This window comes from Pseudophryne corroboree, chromosome 1, assembly GCF_028390025.1.
Source record: "Pseudophryne corroboree isolate aPseCor3 chromosome 1, aPseCor3.hap2, whole genome shotgun sequence".
NCBI lineage: Eukaryota > Metazoa > Chordata > Amphibia > Anura > Myobatrachidae > Pseudophryne > Pseudophryne corroboree.
Genome location: NC_086444.1, coordinates 1,137,992,168 through 1,138,015,068, shown reverse-complemented (window position 1 = coordinate 1,138,015,068; position 22,901 = coordinate 1,137,992,168). Strand labels below are relative to the sequence as shown.

Here is a 22,901-nt window from a genome sequence, read left to right as displayed (position 1 = left end):
AAAGAGACGTACGCGGTGCTCTATAAAGAGCAGAATGGAGGCCTCCGGGGGAGGAGCCGGGGGTCGGGGGGCAGGCCCTCTCATCTTAGCTCTTGGTGCAGGCCCTCTCAGCTCCTGGGCCCATAATGGCTGCATCCTTTCTGGTAATCTTGTAATAGGAATATTTTTCTAATTATGTATTTTATTTATTTTATCCTAACCGGAGATTTATTTTAATGTTCAGTTTGATTTCCATCACCGCCCACCCAACATTATGTTATTTCTCACCAGTATCCTAGTAATGCTTACACTACTAACTTCATACTCTCTAAATACTGTGCTACAATTCTGTTTCCACCAACTGGAATAATCCACAAGGCAACATAGGCAGTTCCTAGCCCTGGGAATAATTCTGGAGGTTGTGCTCTATCCAGTGATAGCAAGTGACAGTGTGGAGTTTATTACCAGCTGCCATGTGGCTGTATGTAACACAACCACCAATCACTCTCATTTAACTGAATCAGGGGTCAGCGGGAATGGGCTGTATGGGATCAGTCATAAACTAGGCTGCACGGCATTTGTTCAAAATGTGCCAAGCCACCCTTTCTGGTGATTTATTGGTGCTCAGGATGTGCTCTCTCATATAATAAATGTTTTCTTCATTGTGATTGGTCAGCTCCTTGGCATATATATCCTATGGTTGATGGAGTTGTTACTGGGTATTGGGGGATAGTTAGAGGTGCTGGAACTATCCCAAGGTAAGAAAATTGTCCACCAAAAGATGCTAATAAACATTGCTGTTCGATTTTTTATAAATTAGCAGAAAGTGGACCAAAATGTTCTTCATATTAATATCCTTCCTGTGCCCCTTCATAGTGTTTCCATGCCCTTATGCCACAATGCCCCCATGATAATCAGTGCTCCCCCTGCTGGACAGTGTTACGCTGCCAGCTGTAATCACAGTCACTGCTTTAGTACTATATGTAATTACTGCACTACAATCACTTTTCCTGTAGTCATGGTTGTAGGAAGTGAAGGGTTAATGGTATGAGAACATAATCCCCGCTCAGGAGCAAAGGAACCCGCCTGTAATATGAATGTTCTGAGAGTGAGATGAGGATGAACAGAGGGGTCAGTGTGTTCTTGGTGATGTTTGACCTTCTCAAGACTTTGAGGGAAAGGGCCGGCATCGCAGAAATGGAGATGGAGCAGGGGCACTCAGATGGCCTTGCTGGCCGCACTTGGGCCAGTTGGTGTCCTACTATAATTGGTGTCCTACTGTAATACTACCCTAAACCTGAACCTCAGTAATCTGGGGTCTGCTATTTCTCATTATTGAAATGTAACAGTCTATTGCACTTAATAATTTATCTGCATTCATCTTTCCTGTATCAGGACCAAACCATCCCCCTATGTTAATAGCATGTTACTCCACTACCGAATCTCTCCCACCTGCCTCTCTTTTCATATTACAAAGAATATTGTAGGAGGTTATTTTATCATCTATCAACCAGTGTAATTATTAGTCACTCTGATCGTGACATGAATAGACATTGTCTTCTCAGCTCCTGAACGCCTCTTTGGTGGGGGAAGGGGCTGTGTTTTACTTTTGGGTCTTCTGGAGGTTGCCACCTATCAACAGCTGGTAGGCTTGGCCAGTGATTCTGATTCTCCGCTGACAGCCAGGGTGACATTTTTCCATCACTAACATGCCAACACTAACAGTGACATGGTCATTAATGGTGACCAGTGGTGCATCATACTATGCAGGATCAAACAATTTCCATTTAACATGTACCCACACCTACACCAAGCCAGGTCACCATTTTGTGATCTTAAATATCTATAAGAATGTGACAATACTCACAAACAAGCAGCCTATCAGTCCCCTAGGAACTTGTACAGGAATTAGGACTCCTGCCTCAATCACGTCACTGTTTTCTAGTGAATGGTAAGGCTTCATTACAATAGGTCACGTTTCACCTAACAAAATGGCTGCCTTACTGTTTGGCCAACAAGTACAAGGCCTGTATTATTTTCACCAAACTTTTACAAGGGGTGTACACCAGTTATTTACAACCTGATACACTTCAGGGGTCACTATTACAAACCGTCCTAATAATTAGGTAGGAAAGAGCTGGGGATTACAAGTGAGGGCTTATTGCAGACTGTTGCCCGTGTAACCTTTCTGGCTTGGCGTGACAGCAGTGTGATAGCTCTGATTACCTCCTTGTGGTACTTTTTAATAATATAGTACAGTGTGCACCAATGCTGTAACCTATAACATTCTGACTTATTTTTTTGTAGTACAGTTGGTTTATTGGTTGCTATGGGTTACAGCACATCAATACATGTGGCACAGTGTTACGAATTGAGCCTAGTGCCATTCATTCTTAGTTTCCACGTAGTTCTCTAGTGGGCAATAGAAAATGTGGCCAGGCTGATATACTGTATGTTCTTCATTTCCCGGAGAAAACTGTGCATGATCTCATACAAGGATGAAGCTGCAAAACATTTGCTTATCTTATTATTTATGATGCTTTGCAATGTATCTTTGTTAGTGATGCTGCATGAGTTCCACCATGGAACTAAACCGTTCTTTTGGTTTCCTTTTTGTTGCCTTATCAGCTGGTACTGACCCGTTCGGTACCAGTAGCTGCATCTCCCTGTCCCAACATACAAGCCCCACATCTACATTCAGGCATCATTACATCCCTTTCTTCAAAGGTAAGGACAGGAATGGCATTGTGACGTAATTCCTGTAATTAACATGATGACATTGTCTGGGCCAATACTTTGTTTTGTGGTCGCATGAAAAGGAAGTTTTTGTTTTATTGTGGCTTTGTTTGTTTTTCCGTTATTGTGTTTTTTTTTACCATTTTCTTTGTCACTTATAGTAATTTTATGTTATGTTTGAAGTAACATTTCATATTATTTGGGAAATAAGTCCTGATAGTTTCTTTAACGTATCGCCATGAGTTCAAAAACTTTCAGGAACGCGTGACTAATATTAAGTGAAAGAATATGTTACTTATGTAGAGTAGTGGATTCCGCAGACGTAAATGCCATTCGTACGAGAATAAAAGTTTCTTCATTTAATGACCCATATCCATTAGCTGTCTCCCCATCTATCCTTGGAAAATACTGTATTTACTCTGAAAGATGTCAAAACCATTTATTTTCACTTAGTTACATCAAACAGGCTGATCTATTATCGACCTTTTATGGATCTCTTCTACTTTGGGCCTGATTCAGCAATGTTGATTTTGTACGCAGTGAAAACATTTTTAGCCTGACACATCTAGTGCGCACTGTGCAGCACCGAGCTTAGCCTGACACATCTAGTGCGCAGCACCGAGTTTAGCCTGACACATCTAGTGCGCACTGTGCAGCACCGAGCTTAGCCTGACACATCTAGTGCGCAGCACCGAGTTTAGCCTGACATATCTAGTGCGCAGCACCGAACTTAGCCTGACACATCTAGTGCGCAGCACTGAGCTTAGCCTGACACGTCTAGCGCGCAGCACTGAGCTTAGCCTGACACTTCTAGTGTGCAGCACTGAGCTTAGCCTGACACATCTAGTGCGCAGCACCGAGCTTAGCCTGACACGTCTAGTGTGCAGCACTGAGCTTAGCCTGACACATCTAGCATGCAGCACCGAGCTTAGCCTGGCACTTCTAGTGTGCAGCACTGAGTTTAGCCTGACATATCTAGCGCGTAGCACCGAGCTTAGCCTGACACATCTATATGCGCAGCACTGACCTTAGCCTGACACATGTAGTGTGCAGCACCGAGCTTAGAATGGCACATCTAATGCACAGCACCGAACTTAGCCTGACACGTCTAGTGCACAGCATCGGGCTTAGCCTGATACAGCACCGAGCTTAGCCTGAGACATCTAGTGCACAGCACCGAGCTTAGCCTGAGACGTCTAGTGCACAGCACCGAGATAGCCTGACACGTCTAGTGCACAGCACCGAGCTTAGCATGAGATATCTAGTGCACAGCACCAAGCTTAGCCTGACACGTCTAGTGTGCAGAACCAAGCTTAGCCTGACATGTCTAGTGCACAGCACCGAGCTTAGCCTGACACGTCTAGTGCGCAGCACCAAGTTTAGCTTGACACGTCTAGTACACAGTGCCGAGCTTAGCCTGACACTTCTAGTACGCAGTACCGAGCTTAGCCTGACACGTCTAGTGCACAGCACCGAGCTTAGCCTGACATGTCTAATACACAGCACCGAACTTAGCCTGATACGTCTAGTGCGCAGCACTGAGCTTAGCCTGAGACGTCTAGTGCGCAGCACCGAGCTTAGTCTGAAACGTCTAGTGCACAGCACCGAGCTTAGCCTGACACGTCTAATGCACAGCACCGAGCTTAGCCTAACACGTCTAGTGCGCAGCACCGAGCTTAGCCTGACACGTCTAATGCACAGCACCGAGCTTAGCCTGACACGTGTAGTGCGCAGCATTGAGCTTAGCCTGACACGTCTAGTGCATAGAACCAAGCGTAAGTGAGTTATTTCTCCAAAGGCGCAATATTAACAGCAGCATCTGTAGGTTACTATAAGCTATAATACAGTGTTGCCAGTTGCAGGAGTTGAAGCCAAACTCTATATTAGTTGCTGTGTAAAGAATGAAATACTATTATTATCAGTCCTAATACAACTTTGCATAAAAAATGTTGTGACAAATTGGTTGCTTATTGTCACAGTGATGGTTAATAATGTCCCCTGCTGTCACCTGGCTGCAGCATATTTATATGTAACATGTAACCATAGCATAGTGTTCCATAACCAGTAAATTAGAGCGTTTCATGCTAGGCAGGGACATATAACTGCAGCCAGTCCCTGAGTCCTGCAGGTGGCATTACCCTCCTATTCTGCTTCTGTGGATTAAATGGTGCTTGCTGTGCATGCTGGGTAACACAGAGATCTGTCATTGCACTGTTTCATGTACGCTGCACAAATTATAGTCTCCGTTATGGGTTCTTTTTCTTTCTTTTTTTTTTTACGATCCTTTGAAATGTCACTGCACTGACTGATTATTGTGAATGCAAATGTCACACAAATGTTTGGGCTATTTAGTTATAATTCTAGATTCATTAATTCCAGACCGTACTCTGCTGTGATCTAACTTCCGCATGTGTCCGCACTTATTCCTGCGTCACGTAGATTGGCCTGTACAGCCGCTCATTGAGCCTGCACCCTCTCTCTGGAATTTTACAGATCTAGGACAGAAAACACTACAACACACAGTAGGAAGTCATTATTCAAACACATGACAGTGAGGAGCTGATTGGCCGAAGCACCATTTATCATACACAAGTTTTTTAAACTCGTTGCCTATGATGAAGCTCGTTGATAAATTAGCCCCAAAGTACCAACCAATCAGCTCCTGACATTTTTCAAACACAGCCTGGAACCAGACAGTTAAGTGCTGATTTGTTGATACTTTATCTCTCTCCAAGCGTTGAAACATCTCCCCCAAGATCTGAACAACTATAGAAGATCCTTTTGTATTTTCTCCAAATAAACCTCTCACTCAGCCACCACTTCCCATTAACGAATACTATATTTAATCCCCATTATCTCCCATTGTATTTCTTAACGCATTTGATAGCTGGGTGGTTCCCGTGTGCATCAGCCTCTGCCTTCCACGCAGGAATAGTAAGTGGGGGGTCTGCAATGTCTCACCAGCATAATCTGCTCCTAGTGTTACATGTATAGACTGCTAGGAGATGAGTCAGGCACTAGCAGTAACATCTATAGTTGTTCTGCAGCACATGTTATAACTATATGGCTGTGATACATTACATGTCATTTTACAAAGGCCAGTTTATACTTTTGCTGCACATTGCCCGGGGGTTTTTAAGAGTCCCATCATTGCAACCACTGATCGCACTAAAGGCCAGTACACACTAACCGAGCCCCCGCCAATGCCGATATTAGCGATATTAGCATACACACTTGCCAATGTCAGTGGGGAAATGAGCGACGGCGGGGGGTCGGCAGGGGGAACGTCAGCTGTGCTGCATCTGCAGCATGGCTGTCCTTTACGAGGACCTCCCTCGTCTGTACATGTTCAGACGAGGGAGGGGGTCGTTAACGACGTGCGCGAGTGTACACACTAGGCGATATAAAGCCCTTTCTGAGCAATATTGTTCAAAATATCGCCTAGTGTGTATGGGGCTTAAGGCTTTTCCAAACCAGAAAAAAAACCCGATTACAACATAACGAGTTCAGCAGCGATTTATTAACTCAGTCAGGATTGTATTTGGCATACGTACAACGGGCCTAATTCAAGGTTGATTGCAAAAGCAAAATCTTCCTCTAATGGGCAAAACCATCATGGTTTTGCCCATTAGAGGAAGATTTTGCTTTTGCAATCAACCTTGAATTAGGCCCAATGTACGAAAACAAACAAAATACTTAATACCCAATCCCAAAAAAGCATAACATACATGCCTAGTCACATATTCCTACAGTACCATTACATACAACATACTGCCCACAGGCAGACAGCACTGTTAAGGCACAAGGGTAATTATTGGATTACAGCCTCAGGTTTTTTATGTGTCCATTGGATAACATGTTTCAATGGCTTCAGTCCTACAGTACTTCAGAGTAACAGATCTATATTAGTTTGACTCCAAATCAGCGGATACATAGTAGAAGAATCCATTCCTTGAATTGAAATAATAGCTATATGAGTTTATACATTCAGAAGGATCTAGTACCTCATGAGTACCAGTCGGGCCAGATGAATAGGCTATCCAGATGCTAGGTCGACAGTCAATAGGTCAATCTCTATTGGTCGATATGCATTAGGTCAACGTGGACAAAAGGCCAACATTGTAAAATGTCAACATGGCAGTGGTTGACACAGGAAAAGTTAGACATGCAGTTAAAAAATAAAATATTAATAATTTTCACATTTTTCATACTTCCGGGTGCATTATGATTGGGAATAGTAACCTATGCTGAGTACAGCGAGGCACCTTGCCCTCAGCTGCGAGCCTTGCAAGGGGACATGGTGCACAATTGGGATTTCCGGTGGCTTTACGGAGTAAACGACACCAAAAAACCCAAAAAAAACTTGTCAACCTTTTCCTGTGTCATCCTTTTTCGTGTTGAGTGTTTTACCATATCGACCTATTTCACATATCAACCTGTTGTGTGTCGACCTTTTGGGTTCAACCTAGTGACTGTAAACCTTTTCCAGGTCGACCCTGTGATCCATACCCCATGAATATTAGGCCTCATGAATACCCTTCAGGCCTCATGTAACTTAGTCATGGAATATACCAGGAACATCAATGTTCCATACATAGCTAATATGGAACTCCTGCTGAGTTTGGCGTTTTGCTGCTCTTCCTTATAAATAATCCATTTGGGTAAAATCAGGAAAGGGTTTGTTCTCTTTCAGGCCTCATTTATGCATTGGGTCAGGAGTTTAATCTTGCATTCTTTATTTGGCTCTGGCAAACTACGGGGTCTATTTGCTAAGCTTTGGATGGAGATAATGTGGGCGAAGATCAAGTAGCAGCCAATCAGCTCCCAACTGCCATGTCACAGGCTGGGTTTGAAAAATGACAGCCAATTGGCTGGACCTTTATCTCTGTCCACTTTATCTCCATCCAAGGTTTAGTAAATAGACCCCCTATATAACCTTACATACTGGTAAACTATATAACCTTACATACTGAGCTGTATGTTATAAATTCTTCAAGACATGAAACATTATTATTATTATTATTATTATTATTATTATTATATTTGGAAAGCCAGTATACATTTTTCTTAGGCTCAATTGAGCTTAAGCAGAATAAAATCTAGGTTTCATCAGAATAAAAGCCTTACTGGTAACTCTGTGTCATGGCCAAGGTACATATCGCGCAAATGGTGATGGAAAACAGACCACTTGTGGTCTGGTGACAGGATCCTAATCAGTCGGCAGGTAATATTATGTAATCACTGCAGCATTTGTTAGAGAGCCGAGAGGTGAAAGTGGAAAAGCTTATTTTTATCATGTTTATTTTTGGCAGCCCTGATATGAGGTAACGCTTCTATTCACGTGTAGGAAAGACAAGACTTTTCAGTTTGTAAAATGCTCATTCTTTTACCTCAGGTCTTTAGTACAGGTTTCATATTGGGTGAATCCTATGGGGGTTTTTTTTAACACTTAGGATCACCGGGTAAGAACGATGAGGATGAGCTATTTATTTTGTTAGTAGATCATCACTTGGTTTTAAAACATCAAAGATAAAATACAATTTTTATTTTAATTGTTTCAGAGATCACAATCTAGGATAGCTGAAGTAAACCAAAATTGGGAAAACCATTTCCTCAGTTATAATGCATTACAAGTATCTTAGGAATCAGAAGTACATTTAGGGCTAGATTTTTCAATGCTTGGTGAGAGATAAAGTTGACAGAGATAAAGTACCAACCAACAAGCTTCTAACTCATTTTCCGAACACAACATATAACATGGCAGTTAGGAGCTAATTAGTTGGTACTTTGGGGGAGATGTACTAAGCAGTAAAAAAAAGAGAAGTTGCCCATGGCAACTAATCATCATTGAAGTAACATTTATAATTTGCATACTATAAAATTGTACAGAGCAGCTGATTGGTTGCCATGGACAACTTCTCCACTGGCTCACTTCACTCTTTTCACTGCTTAGTACCATCTCCCCCATCTCTCTCCACTTTCTCTCCAAGCTTTGGTACACCTTCCCCGTAATTTGGAGCTCATAGTTAGTATGCTGTTAGATTTTACTAGTGCAAAAAGGTGGCAACCCAATCCAGACATCTTTACAGGAACCATGACTTTAATCCACCAGTTAGACTTTTTCATGTATTCCTTTAAGGTCTTTATCGTATAACATCAGCCACTTATATAGATGAGGGAATCCATGTTTTGTCTCCCTGTCCATCCATTCACTGTCATAAAGGCCTTTCATGAGGTAATGAGGCCGCACTATCACGGAGAGAGAAAAAATAAATTGATTTCCGATCTTTGGTTTTATTGACTGTCTTTGCTTTTCCCACTGGAGGCAGTGAAAGTGGCCGGAGTACTCCCAGCTTGTCCATGTGCTCAGACTCCAAATCTTCATCTTCTTCCTATCAGCAGGCGCCTAAGCATTTCCATGTCCCAGGTAGGCACCGTGTGTGGACATTTGCCAGGAAACATAAATCTGCTCTGGACTTGATTGAAGCCATCAGAGTGTAATTGAGTTATTGAGCCAATTACTGGTCTTCAAAGAACAATCTTGCACATTTCACAAAATGGTTATTGATGCATACATGGACAGTAACTGATTTTACCAAACAAACCCTATGTTAGTGGCAACACTCTCCTCATATGCTACAGGGAAGGTTGCAGATTCATATTAAGGCTTCTTCAAGTGGAGGAGTTGCCGATAGCAACCAGTCACCACCTGCCTATCATTTTACAGAATGTACTTAATAAATGCTGGCTAGAAGCTAGTTGCTACGGGCACCTTCTCCACTTGTCCTCTTACTAACTCTCTAGCAGGCTTGATATATCCCCCCCCCCCTGTATAATAAATTGAAATATCACCACATTTAATTTACAAAATGGAGACCAATTAGGCCACACCTTTGAGATGGGAGGAATGTCAATAAGAAAATATATTGTCATTCTACAAAATGGCCTCCCGGGGCACATGAGGAGAGCACTCTCTATGTATCTCAATATATTATTCACTTTCACAGCACTGAGATATTAACATCATGCTATGGTATAGAGATTATATTAAATCTTAATTTGTATAGATTTACGGTAGGGATTGTTTTCACACTTATCAAAGTTGTTCTTGCTACTTAGGTAATGTTATTAAATGCATTATACACCGCAAAAAATTGAAACGCTGTAAGATTTCTGTATTTCAGGCATAATTGGTTTAAAAGTTCCTGATCAGTTTTGCCACTTTAAAGCTAAACTATTATCAGAGTCTGTTTAATATGTTGGTAGTTAATTATAATGAAGCTAATAAGCAGCGGTTTGTGTTTATATGATGAGTTGCTCTGATGCTCCATCTTGTTACTGTTATGATAGCTTCGAGAAGCGTTTAAGGAGCTATACAGCATACCGAACAGAAAAACCATGTGTATACACATTTAATTAATGTATTCATTAGTGTCATTATATTTAATATTACCAAACATATGAAAACGTCTTTTTCCTGTTTTCCTTTTATGGATTTTTATTTTCTTTCCTATTCTGACTTTTCGTGCTTGCTTCATGTACTAACATTTATATAGAGTCTATCTGGTGCCTACGCACAGTGCAGGCAGCCATTTTGCGACTGGACCATCTTCATGAGAATGCAGCCTATTGACTTGCTGAGAACCAGTGACATCATCAAAGCAATATCAGAAGTTATAGACTGCATTCTCGCGAATATGGGGTTAGGAGCACAAAATGGCTTCCTCCTCCGTGCGCAGGTGACGGGGTATACTTTAATATGAGGCCTAGCATACAGCAGATTTCACTCTTTCTTTCGCGCTGTTGAAAAACAAAACTTTATTTGCAGGCTGTATTTTCTCATTCTTTTATTCTTTCCCTTTCTCTTCTGTAGACACTGGAGTTAAAGATAACATCTATAGGAAACCCCCTATCTACAAACAGCATGGTACAGTCTGCTTTCTGCTTGCTGCAACTTTTTCCTTTCGCATGATGACTAATTCATTTTATTGTGATTTATTAATCAGTCATCCACCTTGTTTTCATGACACGGGGTGCACTCCATAAAATGACTAATTCTTCAAAACAGTAATTTAAAGTTTTGAATATAAAAAACCCCAAAGCGTCTAGAGGTATATTTACTAAAGCTTCTAAAAGAGTAATGGCGGACAATGTGTGTACCTGGCGATTTCGTTAGCGATGGGACCCGGTGGCTGGGCAGCTATCTGCAAGTGTATACACACTTGCCGTTGCCGCTAGCGATGAACGATGACGGGGTGGGGTAGTGGGGCAGCATGGGCCTCGCTAGCAATATCGCCCTTAAGACCTGTATGCATGGCCACCAGGCGATGTCGTTGACGACGCACAGGAGCGAGCATCGTCAGTGACCTATTGCATACACACTAAACGGTATCTTGAACGATGTGTTGGAATTGAGCACATCGTCCATCATATCTAGTCTAGTGTGTATCCAGCTTTAAAGTGGAGTTGAATTCCATAGCATCCATTTAGGTTCTACAATAGAATCCATCCCTAGTCCCTAGGCCCTACACATTAGGCGATAGAACTGAACGACATGAACGTTCTCGTGTAGGCACCAACAATGAACGATGTCGCTTAAGCATGCAGGCCAATATGGACAATCTCATCCATATTAGCTTGCACTGCTATGGAGCCGGGTGACTTTGCTAAGCAGTGAAACGCTCTCATGATAGGGGTAGCAGGCAGATGGCAAGAAGCCATGTGTCGGGTCGCAGACACTACGGGCCACACGGCAGACGGTCTGGACACACCTGTACCGTGCCCTTCCCCCCTACGCTGCGTCGATGCCCATAAAACGTGATGTCGTCGCCCCCTGCCTATCCCGCAAACGCCTTTGCCTGTCGATCAAGCTGTCGCATTTCACTGTGTGCGCAGTAGGCTTCAGTATGCCAGCGTATCATAGATGCATTCCATACTAAATTATGCCCTGACTGCATTTGCTCCATTTATTTAGAATGTTATTGCAAAACCTTGATTGGTTAATAAATGTACAAAACAATTAAACCCTATTAGCGTATCAAGGAAAATTACACGTCCGTCATATTGGTTATGCCGGTTTAGATTCCCAAATGATCAATTTTGTTAATAATGACAGCACGCAGAAATACAATAATAATGAATGTGCCAGTTTTGTATATTGATCTAAAGCTGGCTCCCCCATAAGAACTCATTTCCAGGAAAGCAAGTTGGAATTTGCTTTAGAAATCAATGTCATACTGTATTTGCAAATAAAAATATTTTGCTGCCCTCTGCTGGTGAGAACTTGTTATATGTTTTGCTTCTATCTTATTTAGAATTAATATAATACAGTAGTAGTATTCAAGTCTAGGGAACAGACAACAAAATATGCCTTCAGTTCTATAGTACATAAAATATTTCTCTGACGTCCTAGTGGATGCTGGGAACTCCGTAAGGATCATGGGGAATAGCGGGCTTCGCAGGAGACTGGGCACTCTAAGAAAGAATTAGGACTACTGGTGTGCACTGGCTCCTCCCTCTATGCCCCTCCTCCAGACCTCAGTTAGAATCTGTGCCCGGCTCGTGCTGGTTGCACACTAGGGGCTCTCCTGAGCTTCTAGTAAAGAAAGTATTTATTAGGTTTTTTATTTTCAGTGAGATCTGCTGTCAACAGACTCACTGCTACGAGGGACTTAGGGGAGAGAAGCGAACCTACCTGCTTGCAGCTAGCTTGGGCTTCTAGGCTACTGGACACCATTAGCTCCAGAGGGATCGAACACAGGCCCAGCCTCGGTCGTCCGGTCCCGGAGCCGCGCCGCCGTCCCCCTTGCAGAGCCAGAAGCAAGAAGAAGGTCCTGGAAATCGGCGGCTGAAGACTCCGGTCTTCATTAAGGTAGCGCACAGCACTGCAGCTGTGCGCCATTGCTCCCCATGCACACCACACACTCCGGTCACTGATGGGTGCAGGGCGCTGGGGGGGGGGGGGGGGGGGCGCCCTGGGCTGCAATTAGAGTACCTTACTGGCAAAAACACACATAATATAGTCCAATAAACTATATATGTGTAAAAATCCCCTGCCAAAATATTAATATAAGAGCGGGAGAAGCCTGCCGAAAAAGGGGCGGGGCTATCTCCCTCAGCACACTGGCGCCATTTCCTCTCACAGCTCCACTGGAAGGACGCTCCCCAGGCTCTCCCCTGCAGTTTCCAGGCTCAATAGGGTAAAAAGAGAGGGGGAGCACTAAATTTAGGCGCAAAACTGTGTATTATAGCTGCTACAGGGAAAATCACTTTGTGTAGTGTAAATCCCTGTTTATATAGCGCTGTGGTGTGTGCTGGCATACTCTCTCTCTGTCTCCCCAAAGGACTTTGTGGGGATCTGTCCTCACTCAGAGCATTCCCTGTGTGTGTGCGGTGTGTCGGTACGGCTGTGTCGACATGTTTGATGAGGAGGCTTATGTGGAGGCGGAGCAGGTGCCGATAAATGTGATGTCACCCCCTGCGGGGTCGACACCTGAGTGGATGGTGTCAACTCCTTACATAAAAGGTTCGATGACATAACAGCTGTGGGATAGCCGGCTTCTCAGCCCGTGCCTGCCCAGGCGTCTCAAATGCCATCAGGGGCTCAAAAACGCCTGCTACCTCAGATGGCAGACACAGATGTCGACACGGATTCTGACTCCAGTGTCGACGACGACGAGACTAGTGTACATTCCAATAGGGCCATCCGTTGCATGATTACGGCAATGAAAAATGTATTGCACATTTCTGACATTAACCCAGGTACCACAAAAAAGGGTATTATGTTTGGGGAGAAAAAGCAACCAGTGGTTTTTCCCCCTTCAGATGAGTTAAATGAAGTGTGTGAAGAAGCGTGGGCTTCCCCTGATAGAAAATTAGTGATTTCTAAAAAGTTACTAATGGGGTACCCTTTCCCGCCAGAGGACAGGTTACGTTGGGAGACATCCCCTAGGGTGGATAAAGCGCTCACACGCTTGTCAAAAAAGGTGGCACTGCCGTCTCAGGATACGGCCGCCTTAAAGGAGCCTGCAGATAGAAAGCAGGAAGCTATCCTGAAGTCTGTATATACACACTCAGGTACTATACTGAGACCTGCTATTGCTTCAGCATGGATGTGCAGTGCTGCAGCTGCGTGGTCGGATTCTCTGATAACATTGATACCCTTGACAGGTACACTATATTGCTAACCATAGAGCATATTAAAGACGTAGTCTTATACATGAGAGATGCACAGAGGAATATTTGCCGGCTGGCATCTAGAATAAATGCGATGTCCATTTCTGCCAGGAGTGTATTATGGACTCGGCAGTGGACAGGTGATACGGATTCGAAAAGGCACATGGAGGTTTTGCCTTACAAGGGTGAGGAATTGTTTGGGGATGGTCTCTCGGACCTCGTTTCCACAGCGACAGCTGGGAAGTCGACATTTTTACCCCAAGTTCCCTCACAGCCAAACAAAGCACCATATTATCGGGTACAGTCCTTTCGGCCCCAGAAAGGCAAGCGGGTTAAAGGCGCGTCCTTTCTGCCCAGAGGCAGGGGTAGAGGGAAAAAGCTGCACAATACAGCTAGTTCCCAAGAACAGAAATCCTCCCCTGCTTCCACTAAATCCACCGCGTGATGCTGGAGCTCCACTGGTGGAGCCAGGTGCGGTGGGGGCCCGTCTCCGGGAACTTCAGCGACCGTTGGGTTCGCTCACAGGTGGATCCCTGGGTTCTACAAGTGGTATCTCAGGAATACAAGCTGGAATTCGAGACGTCTCCCCCTCGCCGTTTCCTCAAATCAGCATTGCCAGCTACTCCCCCGGACAGGGAGGTAGTGCTGGCGGCGATTCACAAGCTGTACCTCCAGCAGGTGATAATCAAGGTACCCCTCCTTCAACAAGGACGGGGTTACTATTCCACAATGTTTGTGGTACCGAAACCGGACGGTTCGGTGAGACCCATTTTAAATTTGAAATCCTTGAACACTTATATAAGAAGGTTCAAGTTCAAAATGGAATCGCTCAGGGCGGTTATTGCAAGCCTGGAAGAGGGGGATTACATGGTATCAATGGACATCAAGGATGCTTACCTGCATGTCCCCATTTACCCACCTCACTTGGAGTACCTCAGATTTGTGGTACAGGACTGTCATTACCAATTCCAGACGTTGCCGTTTGGTCTGTCCACAGCACCGAGGGTATTTACCAAGGTAATGGCCGAAATGATGATACTCCTTCGAAAAAAGGGAGTTATAATTATCCCGTACTTGGACGATCTCCTTATAAAGGCGAGGTCCAGGGAGCAGTTGTTGGTCGGAGTAGCACTATCTCAGGAGGTGCTACAACAGCACGGCTGGATTATGAATATTCCAAAGTCGCAGCTGGTTCCTACGACGCGTCTGCTGTTCCTGGGTATGATTCTGGACACAGAACAGAAGTAGGTGTTTCTCCCGGAGGAGAAGGCCAAGGAGTTGTCATCTCTGGTCAGAGACCTCCTAAAACCAAAACAGGTGTCGATGCATCACTGCACGAGAGTCCTGGGAAAGATGGTAGCTTCGTACGAAGCAATTCCATTCGGCAGGTTCCATGCAAGGATCTTTCAGTGGGATCTGTTAGACAAGTGGTCCGGATCGCATCTTCAGATGCATCGACTGATAACCCTGTCTCCAAGGGCCAGGGTGTCTCTGCTGTGGTGGCTGCAGAGTGCTCATCTTCTCGAGGGCCACAGATTTGGCATACAGGACTGGGTCCTGGTGACCACGGATGCAAGCCTCCGGGGTTGGGGGGCAGTCACACAGGGAAGAAACTTCCAAGGACAATGGTCAAGTCAGGAGACTTCCCTACACATAAATATTCTGGAACTAAGGGCCATTTACAATGCCCTAAGTCAGGCAAGACCCCTGCTTCAAAACCAGCCGGTGCTGATTCAGTCAGACAACATCACGGCGGTCGCCCATGTAAACCGACAGGGCGGCACAAGAAGCAGGATGGCGATGGCAGAAGCCACAAGGATTCTCCGATGGGCAGAAAATCACGTGTTAGCACTGTCAGCAGTGTTCATTCCGGGAGTGGACAACTGGGAAGCAGACTTCCTCAGCAGGCACGACCTCCACCCGGGAGAGTGGGGACTTCATCCAGAAGTCTTCCAAATGATTGTACACCGTTGGGAAAGGCCACAGGTGGACATGATGGCGTCCCGCCCAACAAAAAACTATTGCGCCAGGTCAAGGGACCCTCAGGCGATAGCTGTGGACGCACTAGTGACACCGTGGGTGTACCAGTCGGTTTATGTGTTCCCTCCTCTTCCTCTCATACCCAAGGTACTGAAGATAATAAGAAGGAGAGGAGTAAGAACTATACTCATTGTTCCGGATTGGCCAAGAAGAGCTTGGTACCCAGAACTTCAAGAAATGATCTCAGAGGACCCATGGCCTCTGCCGCTCAGACAGGACCTACTGCAGCAGGGGCCCTGTCTGTTCCAAGACTTACCGCAGCTGCGTTTGATGGCATGGCGGTTGAACACCGGATCCTAAAGGAAAAGGGCATTCCGGAGGAAGTCATTCATACGCTGATTAAAGCTAGGAAGGATGTGAGCGCAAAACATTATCACCGCATATGGCGGAAATATGTTGCTTGGTGTGAGGCCAGGAAGGCCCCAACGGAGGAATTTCAGCTGGGTCGATTTCTGCACTTCCTACAGTCAGGGGTGACTATGGGCCTCAAATTGGTTTCCATTAAGGTCCAGATTTCGGCTCTGTCGATTTTCTTCCAAAAAGAACTGGCTTCACTGCCTGAAGTTCATACATTTGTTAAAGGAGTGCTGCATATTCAGCCCCTTTTTGTGCCTCCATTGGCACCTTGGTATCTCAACGTTGTGTTAAATTTCCTGAAATCTCATTGGTTTGAGCCATTGCAGACCGTGGAATTAAAATATCTCACGTGGAAAGTGGTCATGCTTTTGGCCTTGGCTTTGGCTAGGCGGGTGTCAGAATTGGCAGCTTTGTCCTGTAAAAGCCCCTATCTGATCTTTCATATAGACAGAGCAGAATTGAGGACGCGTCCCCAATTCCTCCCTAAGGTGGTATCAGCATTTCATTTGAACCAACCTATTGTGGTGCCTGCGGCTACTCGGGACTTGGAGGCTTCCAAGTTGCTGGACGTGGTCCGGGCCCTGAAAATCTATGTTTACAGGACGGCTGGAGTCAGAAAGACTGGCTCGCTGTTTATCCTGCATGCACCCAACAAGTTGGGTGCTCCTGCTTCTAAGCAGACTATTGCTCGCTGGATCTGCTCCACGATTCAACTTGCACATTCTGCGGCTGGACTGCCGCATCCTAAATCAGTGAAAGCCCATTCCACGAGGAAGGTGGGCTCTACTTGGGCGGCTGCCCGAGGGGTCTCGGCTTTACAACTTTCCCGAGCTGCTACCTGGTCGGGTTCAAACACGTTTGCAAAATTCTACAAGTTTGATACCCTGGCTGAGGAGGACCTTGAGTTTGCTCATTCGGTGCTGCAGAGTCATCCGCACTCTCCCGCCCGTTTGGGAGCTTTGGTATAATCCCCATGGTCCTTACGGAGTTCCCAGCATCCACTAGGACGTCAGACAAAATAAGAATTTACTTACCGGTAATTCTATTTCTCGTAGTCCGTAGTGGATGCTGGGCGCCCATCCCAAGTGCGGATTGTCTGCAATACTTGTATATAGTTATTGCCTAACTAGAGGGTTATTGTTATGAGCCATCTGTTCGTGAGGCTCAGTTGTTATTCATACTGTTAACTGGGTATAGTATCACGAGTTGTACGGTGTGATTGGTGTGGCTGGTATGAGTCTTACCCGGGATTCCAAATCCCTTCCTTATTGTGTCAGCTCTTCCGGGCACAGTTTCCCTAACTGAGGTCTAGAGGAGGGGCATAGAGGGAGGAGCCAGTGCACACCAGTAGTCCTAATTCTTTCTTAGAGTGCCCAGTCTCCTGCGGAGCCCGCTATTCCCCATGGTCCTTACGGAGTTCCCAGCATCCACTACGGACTACGAGAAATAGAATTACCGGTGAGTAAATTCTTATTTTTCATCATACCCCAAGTGAATGAGAGAATGAAAAGCCGGCTATGTAATGTATTTCTCCAGCTTTTGTGTCTCTGGTTGTTGGTGTAGCAAGGACGGAGAGTGGATTTCCAGCAGGTGAATTTCCTGTGTATGTATGTATGTATGTATGTATGTATGTGTATCTCCCTCCTCCCCATTTATCAAAAGGAGTCCACTGTGATGTTATGCTGTGCATAACAACAGAAACGATGTAAAACTGTAAATGAACATAAATATATATATATATATATATATATATATATATATATACAGGTTGAGTATCCCATATCCAAATCTTCCGAAATACGGAATATTCCGAAATACGGACTTTTTTGAGTGAGATGGAGATAGTGAAACCTTTGTTTTCTGATGGCTCAATGTACACAAACTTTGTTTAATACACAAAGTTATTAAAAATATTGTATTAAATGACCTTCAGGCTGTGTGTATAAGGTGTATATGAAACAAATGAATTGTGTGACTGTATACACACTTTGTTTAATACACAAAGTTATAAAAAATATTGGCTAAAATGACCTTCAGGCTGTCTGTATGAGGTGTATATGTAACATAAATGCATTCTGTGCTTAGATTTAGGTCCCATCACCATGATAACTCATTATGGGATGCAATTATTCCAAAATACGGAAAAATCCCATATCCAAAATACCTCTGGTCCCAAGCATTTTGGATAAGGGAGACTCAACCTGTATATATATATATATATATATATATATATATATATATATACAGCAATAGAAGGACTGTCTCTCCAAATAGTTTCCAAAACAAATACAGTGCCCAGGTGCCGAGTATGAAGATTGTAGCAGAAGTTGAAGAATACGGCACTAGTAGGACTTTATAACAAGCTGCAAGCTGATTCAAGGAGGAGCTGACAGCGCAGCATGATGTGTCACATCATGCTGCGCTGTCAGCTCCTCCTTGAATCAGCTTGCTGCTTGTTATAAATTCCTAGGAGTGCCGTATTTTTCAACTTCTGCTATATATATATATATATATATATATATTTATGTTCATTTACAGTTCTACATCGTTTCTGTTGTTATGCACAGCATAACATCACTGTGGACTCCTTTTGATAAATGGGGAGGAGGAAGATGAGCAAACCCATCAAACTCGTATTTGCCAACTCTTTTAAGTGGGTTCGAGGCTCAGGAGATTGATGATAAAATGGTGATCTCACAGTACACATAAGTAAAAAAGAATAAATGTTTAATAGTTTACTTAGCTACAAATGATGAAATATATTCAGTGCAGCTATCACATCAGTTCAGTCAGTGTCCAGAAGGCCCGTCTTCGAGTCGGAAGCTGGAGGTACAGTAGCCACCTCTGCAGTCAGTGTGGATCCAGGAATAAGGCACCCTACTCACACCTGCTCACAATATTTATATCAGAACATATATAATTGCCCTTATTAGTATATAAACATAACTGAAACCTCTGATAGGTCATTAGTACTTATCTAACTTGCACATACTCAGTAAGCATATACCAGCAACCCCGAATATGCTGACGTGATGCAAGACAGAGATGAGAGCAGTATACAACACAATGAATAACAGCCACCATCGTAATACAGTTGTATTCCTCCTGTTACAGCCAACATTTTGCTAAGTGCATCCAAAACAGGCCAAAGGGCAATGTTAAGTTGTTACGTGCACGGCCATGGTGCCGCCATCTGCAATAGTAGAGGCTGGGTGCGATCCCTGGTTTGAAAATTTACAGTATGTGTTAGGGGGGAGATTAGTGTCTAAGATTTGCCTACTCTCCCTGAATGTCCGGTAGACTTCTACATTTCAGAGAGTTGTCCTTCACTCCCAGGAGGATAATCCAGCCTGCCGGATCCCGCTCACTTCCCAATGAACTGGGTAGGATCCAGGAGCCTGGTCTCTTCTCCAGAGCATCCAGGAGAGCTTCCCATAATTTGGAAGATTCTCAGACACACTTGGAGGGAATGCAAGTATCATCTAAGGCACTTGGAACGTTATTACAATATATCCAAAATAGTGATGTGCTCCAGAGCTAGGACACAGCTCCAAGTTCTGAAATGTAGCTAATCAATTTTTAACTGTGCTCCATAGCCAGAACTGGAACAGAAGTTCCTGAAGCAGCCTGCCCCCGGACCAGAGTGTTTTTCCTAGCTCTAGAGTAGTGAGAAGATTCGACCATCCATTCATGATCTAGCTAGTTACATACAGTAGACTGTGTGCATGTCCGTAAAGAATGTCCACAATGAGACAGAAATTGTAAATAATATTACCAATTTATTTGCATAAATGAATATAAAATCAAATTAAATAATGAGTGCAATAGTGGGTGTGTGATACTTCTTGGCTTCCTCCCTAGTACAGGTACACAAAACAAACATGCAACACATAGACAAACATATACAATGCCTGTGGGAACACTGCAAAAGCGTTTTACCCCACTGGTGATGGCTGATATTGATGACCTATTATATCGACAGTCTTTGGTCAAAGGAAAAAAGTTTTTGTAGTGTATTGTTCCTTATTGTAATGGGCTCTGTATCTGGTGATTCACACTGAAAATGCAGTCTCTGCAGTGTTGTGACTTATCCCGTCACTGCAAACAAATGTCCCTGCGTGCAGGGCAATGCTGGTGCTGGAGTCCGGTAATTACTGTCCCCGTGTACCGCTGACAATAAAGGGCAATAGGTTAGGGATTGACCCTTTGCCTACCTCAATGCAGTTGCCGCTGTGTGGGTGTCCTCGTTGGTGGTGTGGTGGATTGATCTGTAGTCTGGCTGTAGACTTCCGTAGCTCTGTATTCTCGTCTGTGCAGTCACTGGAGCCGGAACGATTTATCCGCAATCAACGCGTTTCGCCTGTCAAAGCCATCACCAGTGGGGTAAAACGCTTTTGCAGTGTTCCCACAGGCATTGTATATGTTTGTCTATGTGTTGCATGTTTGTTTTGTGTACCAGTACTAGGGAGGAAGCCAAGAAGTATCACACACCCACCATTGCACTCATTATTTAATTTGATTTTATATTCATTTATGCAAATAAATTGGTAATATTATTTACAATTTCTGTCTCATTGTGGACATTCTTTATAGATATAGAGCCCAATATTTACATGCTTGAGCTAGGGATGCGCTAAACACCATATCCACCACTTATCACATACCTAGTGGGATTCTATAGTATACCCACACGGTGTCATATATCAGCAACCAGCTAGAGGGAGCTGTGTGCAGGAATAGCGCAGTTTCTTTTTTTGAACTGTGTGCATGTCCGGCCTTTACTCACAGTAACGAAGAATAAGACCAGAGAGCATATAAGAATACGGAGTGATGGATGTGACCTCTCTAATAGGGGGCAGTGTATTAAGCAGTGGTAAAATGTGCCAGTGGAGAAGTTGCCCATGGCAACCAATCAGCATTGAAGTAACATTTATAATTTGCATACTATAAAATTATACAGAGCAGCTGATTGGTTGCCGTGGGCAACTTCTCCACTGGCTCACTTCACTGTTTTCACCGCTTTGTACGTCTCCCCCTAAGGGTGGTGTGTTTCTCTAGGTGTGACGGCGTTTTATTGCCCAGATATAAAGTTATGTTAATGTAATGTAAATATGTAGCTGAAAAGTTTATTTTAATAAGTAAAGATTAATAAACTCCATAATAAACAACACAGTAGTTCATGCTGTAGCTTGTAGTCAAAGAACTTGCTTTTCTGCATCAAAAAGCTCAAATAGCAAATCTAAACATTGTAGTTTCCAGATTTCTCAGTTTGAGCCTGACAGTCTGTATATAGTATTCATGTTACCTATGTTGCTGCAACCCAGACTTTCAGATGAAAAACGTAAAGTTACTATACACGTCACCATTAAGCATTTTGGCTTTTGTCAAAGGGGTGAATTTCAGTGTTAGTTTCCAAAAGTTTATTTGGGAAGTCCGTTTCTTAAAATACTGTAAAAAAAATTCTAAGGGTTTTAGAACAGTGTTTTTGCACATTTGCATAACAATACGGACAGTGTATGAGGAAATCTACCTGCTATGATAATTCAGTGAATCAGCAAACCAGGTGAGGCAACCCAATACAGAACTTCAACCAGCTGTAATGTCACCTATCCTTGTCTAAAGTTGGGTACTCACTGGAAGATATACTTGCCGATCAATTGATCGGCAGATATATCTATGGACGGATCGGGCAGTGTGTTGAGCATACACACTGGCCGATCCATCGGGGACTGACGTCATGAACTGGGCGGGCGTGTACACACGCCCGTCCAGTTCAACTGTCAATCACCGCCGGCCGCTGCATCATGTGTTCGGGCGGTCGGCCGCCTGCCCGTACACACACAACGATGCGCCAATATATCGGTAGATATATTGGCCGTCGGCTGTGCTGCGGGGCCGACGCGATACGTCTGAACGACGGAGTTCACAGACGTATCGGCCGTACACACTGGCCGACGGACCCGCGATATATCGGCCGTTCAAGAGAACGGCTGATATATCGGCCAGTGTGTACGGGCCTTAAGTTATAACTTCATGTTAGCGGTTCCTGTAAGAATGGCTCATTCCCTAAAACTAAATTTATATTTAAAGTTTGCAAAGCGTTGGGTACGCCGGTCACATAACTACATACCATTTGTAAAATACAATGTTTATAGCAAAACAGGATTGTTCCAGGCCCATTATGGAGCATGTGTTCTTTATGACAGTAATGCGGGTCAGTGGGGGAGTTTGCCGGTTGCAGCTGCTTCTAGTTACCCCTAAGTGTAGAACTAGCAGATAGTTATGAATCACCGGCCTGCGGTAACTGAGAACAATGGGATGCACACTCTGTGTCATTTCAGGCATTAGTTACCTATATTAATATTCCTGACGGTCTTCCAGTGTATGCGGATGATACACGTACATGACCTTGAGTTCCTGCACACAAATGAATAGAAGCCTGAATCTGATTGGTGTCTGTTGTGTTTTATATTTAGTTCTGCTAAGATTCCGACTTGCAGAGTACACACACCATATCTGCGTGTGAGCCCCAAGGGTAATTTGGTACATACACTTATGAGATTATCGGTACTAGCCTTCGATTTCGACCACATCTGTGAGTGACATCAAAGGAT

The 22,901-nt window shown here is 44.0% G+C and overlaps 1 protein-coding gene across 8 annotated transcripts in view; it reads left to right on the top strand.

The window, feature by feature from the left end:
* ABLIM2 (actin binding LIM protein family member 2) overlaps positions 1-22,901 on the top strand; it is a 342,851-nt gene that overhangs the window by 261,797 nt on the left and 58,153 nt on the right. For 4 of the 8 annotated variants that reach the window (XM_063924017.1, XM_063924051.1, XM_063924026.1 and 1 more), the window contains 3 exons: positions 2,608-2,706; positions 9,041-9,142; positions 10,589-10,642. The exons of 2 other annotated variants lie outside the window; for them this stretch is intronic. In XM_063924017.1, coding sequence (XP_063780087.1) covers positions 2,608-2,706; positions 9,041-9,142; positions 10,589-10,642 — 255 coding nt within the window. The remainder of the gene's footprint in view (positions 1-2,607; positions 2,707-9,040; positions 9,143-10,588; positions 10,643-22,901) is intronic. 2 more of the 8 variants (XM_063924043.1, XM_063924033.1) reach the window with 1 other exon arrangement.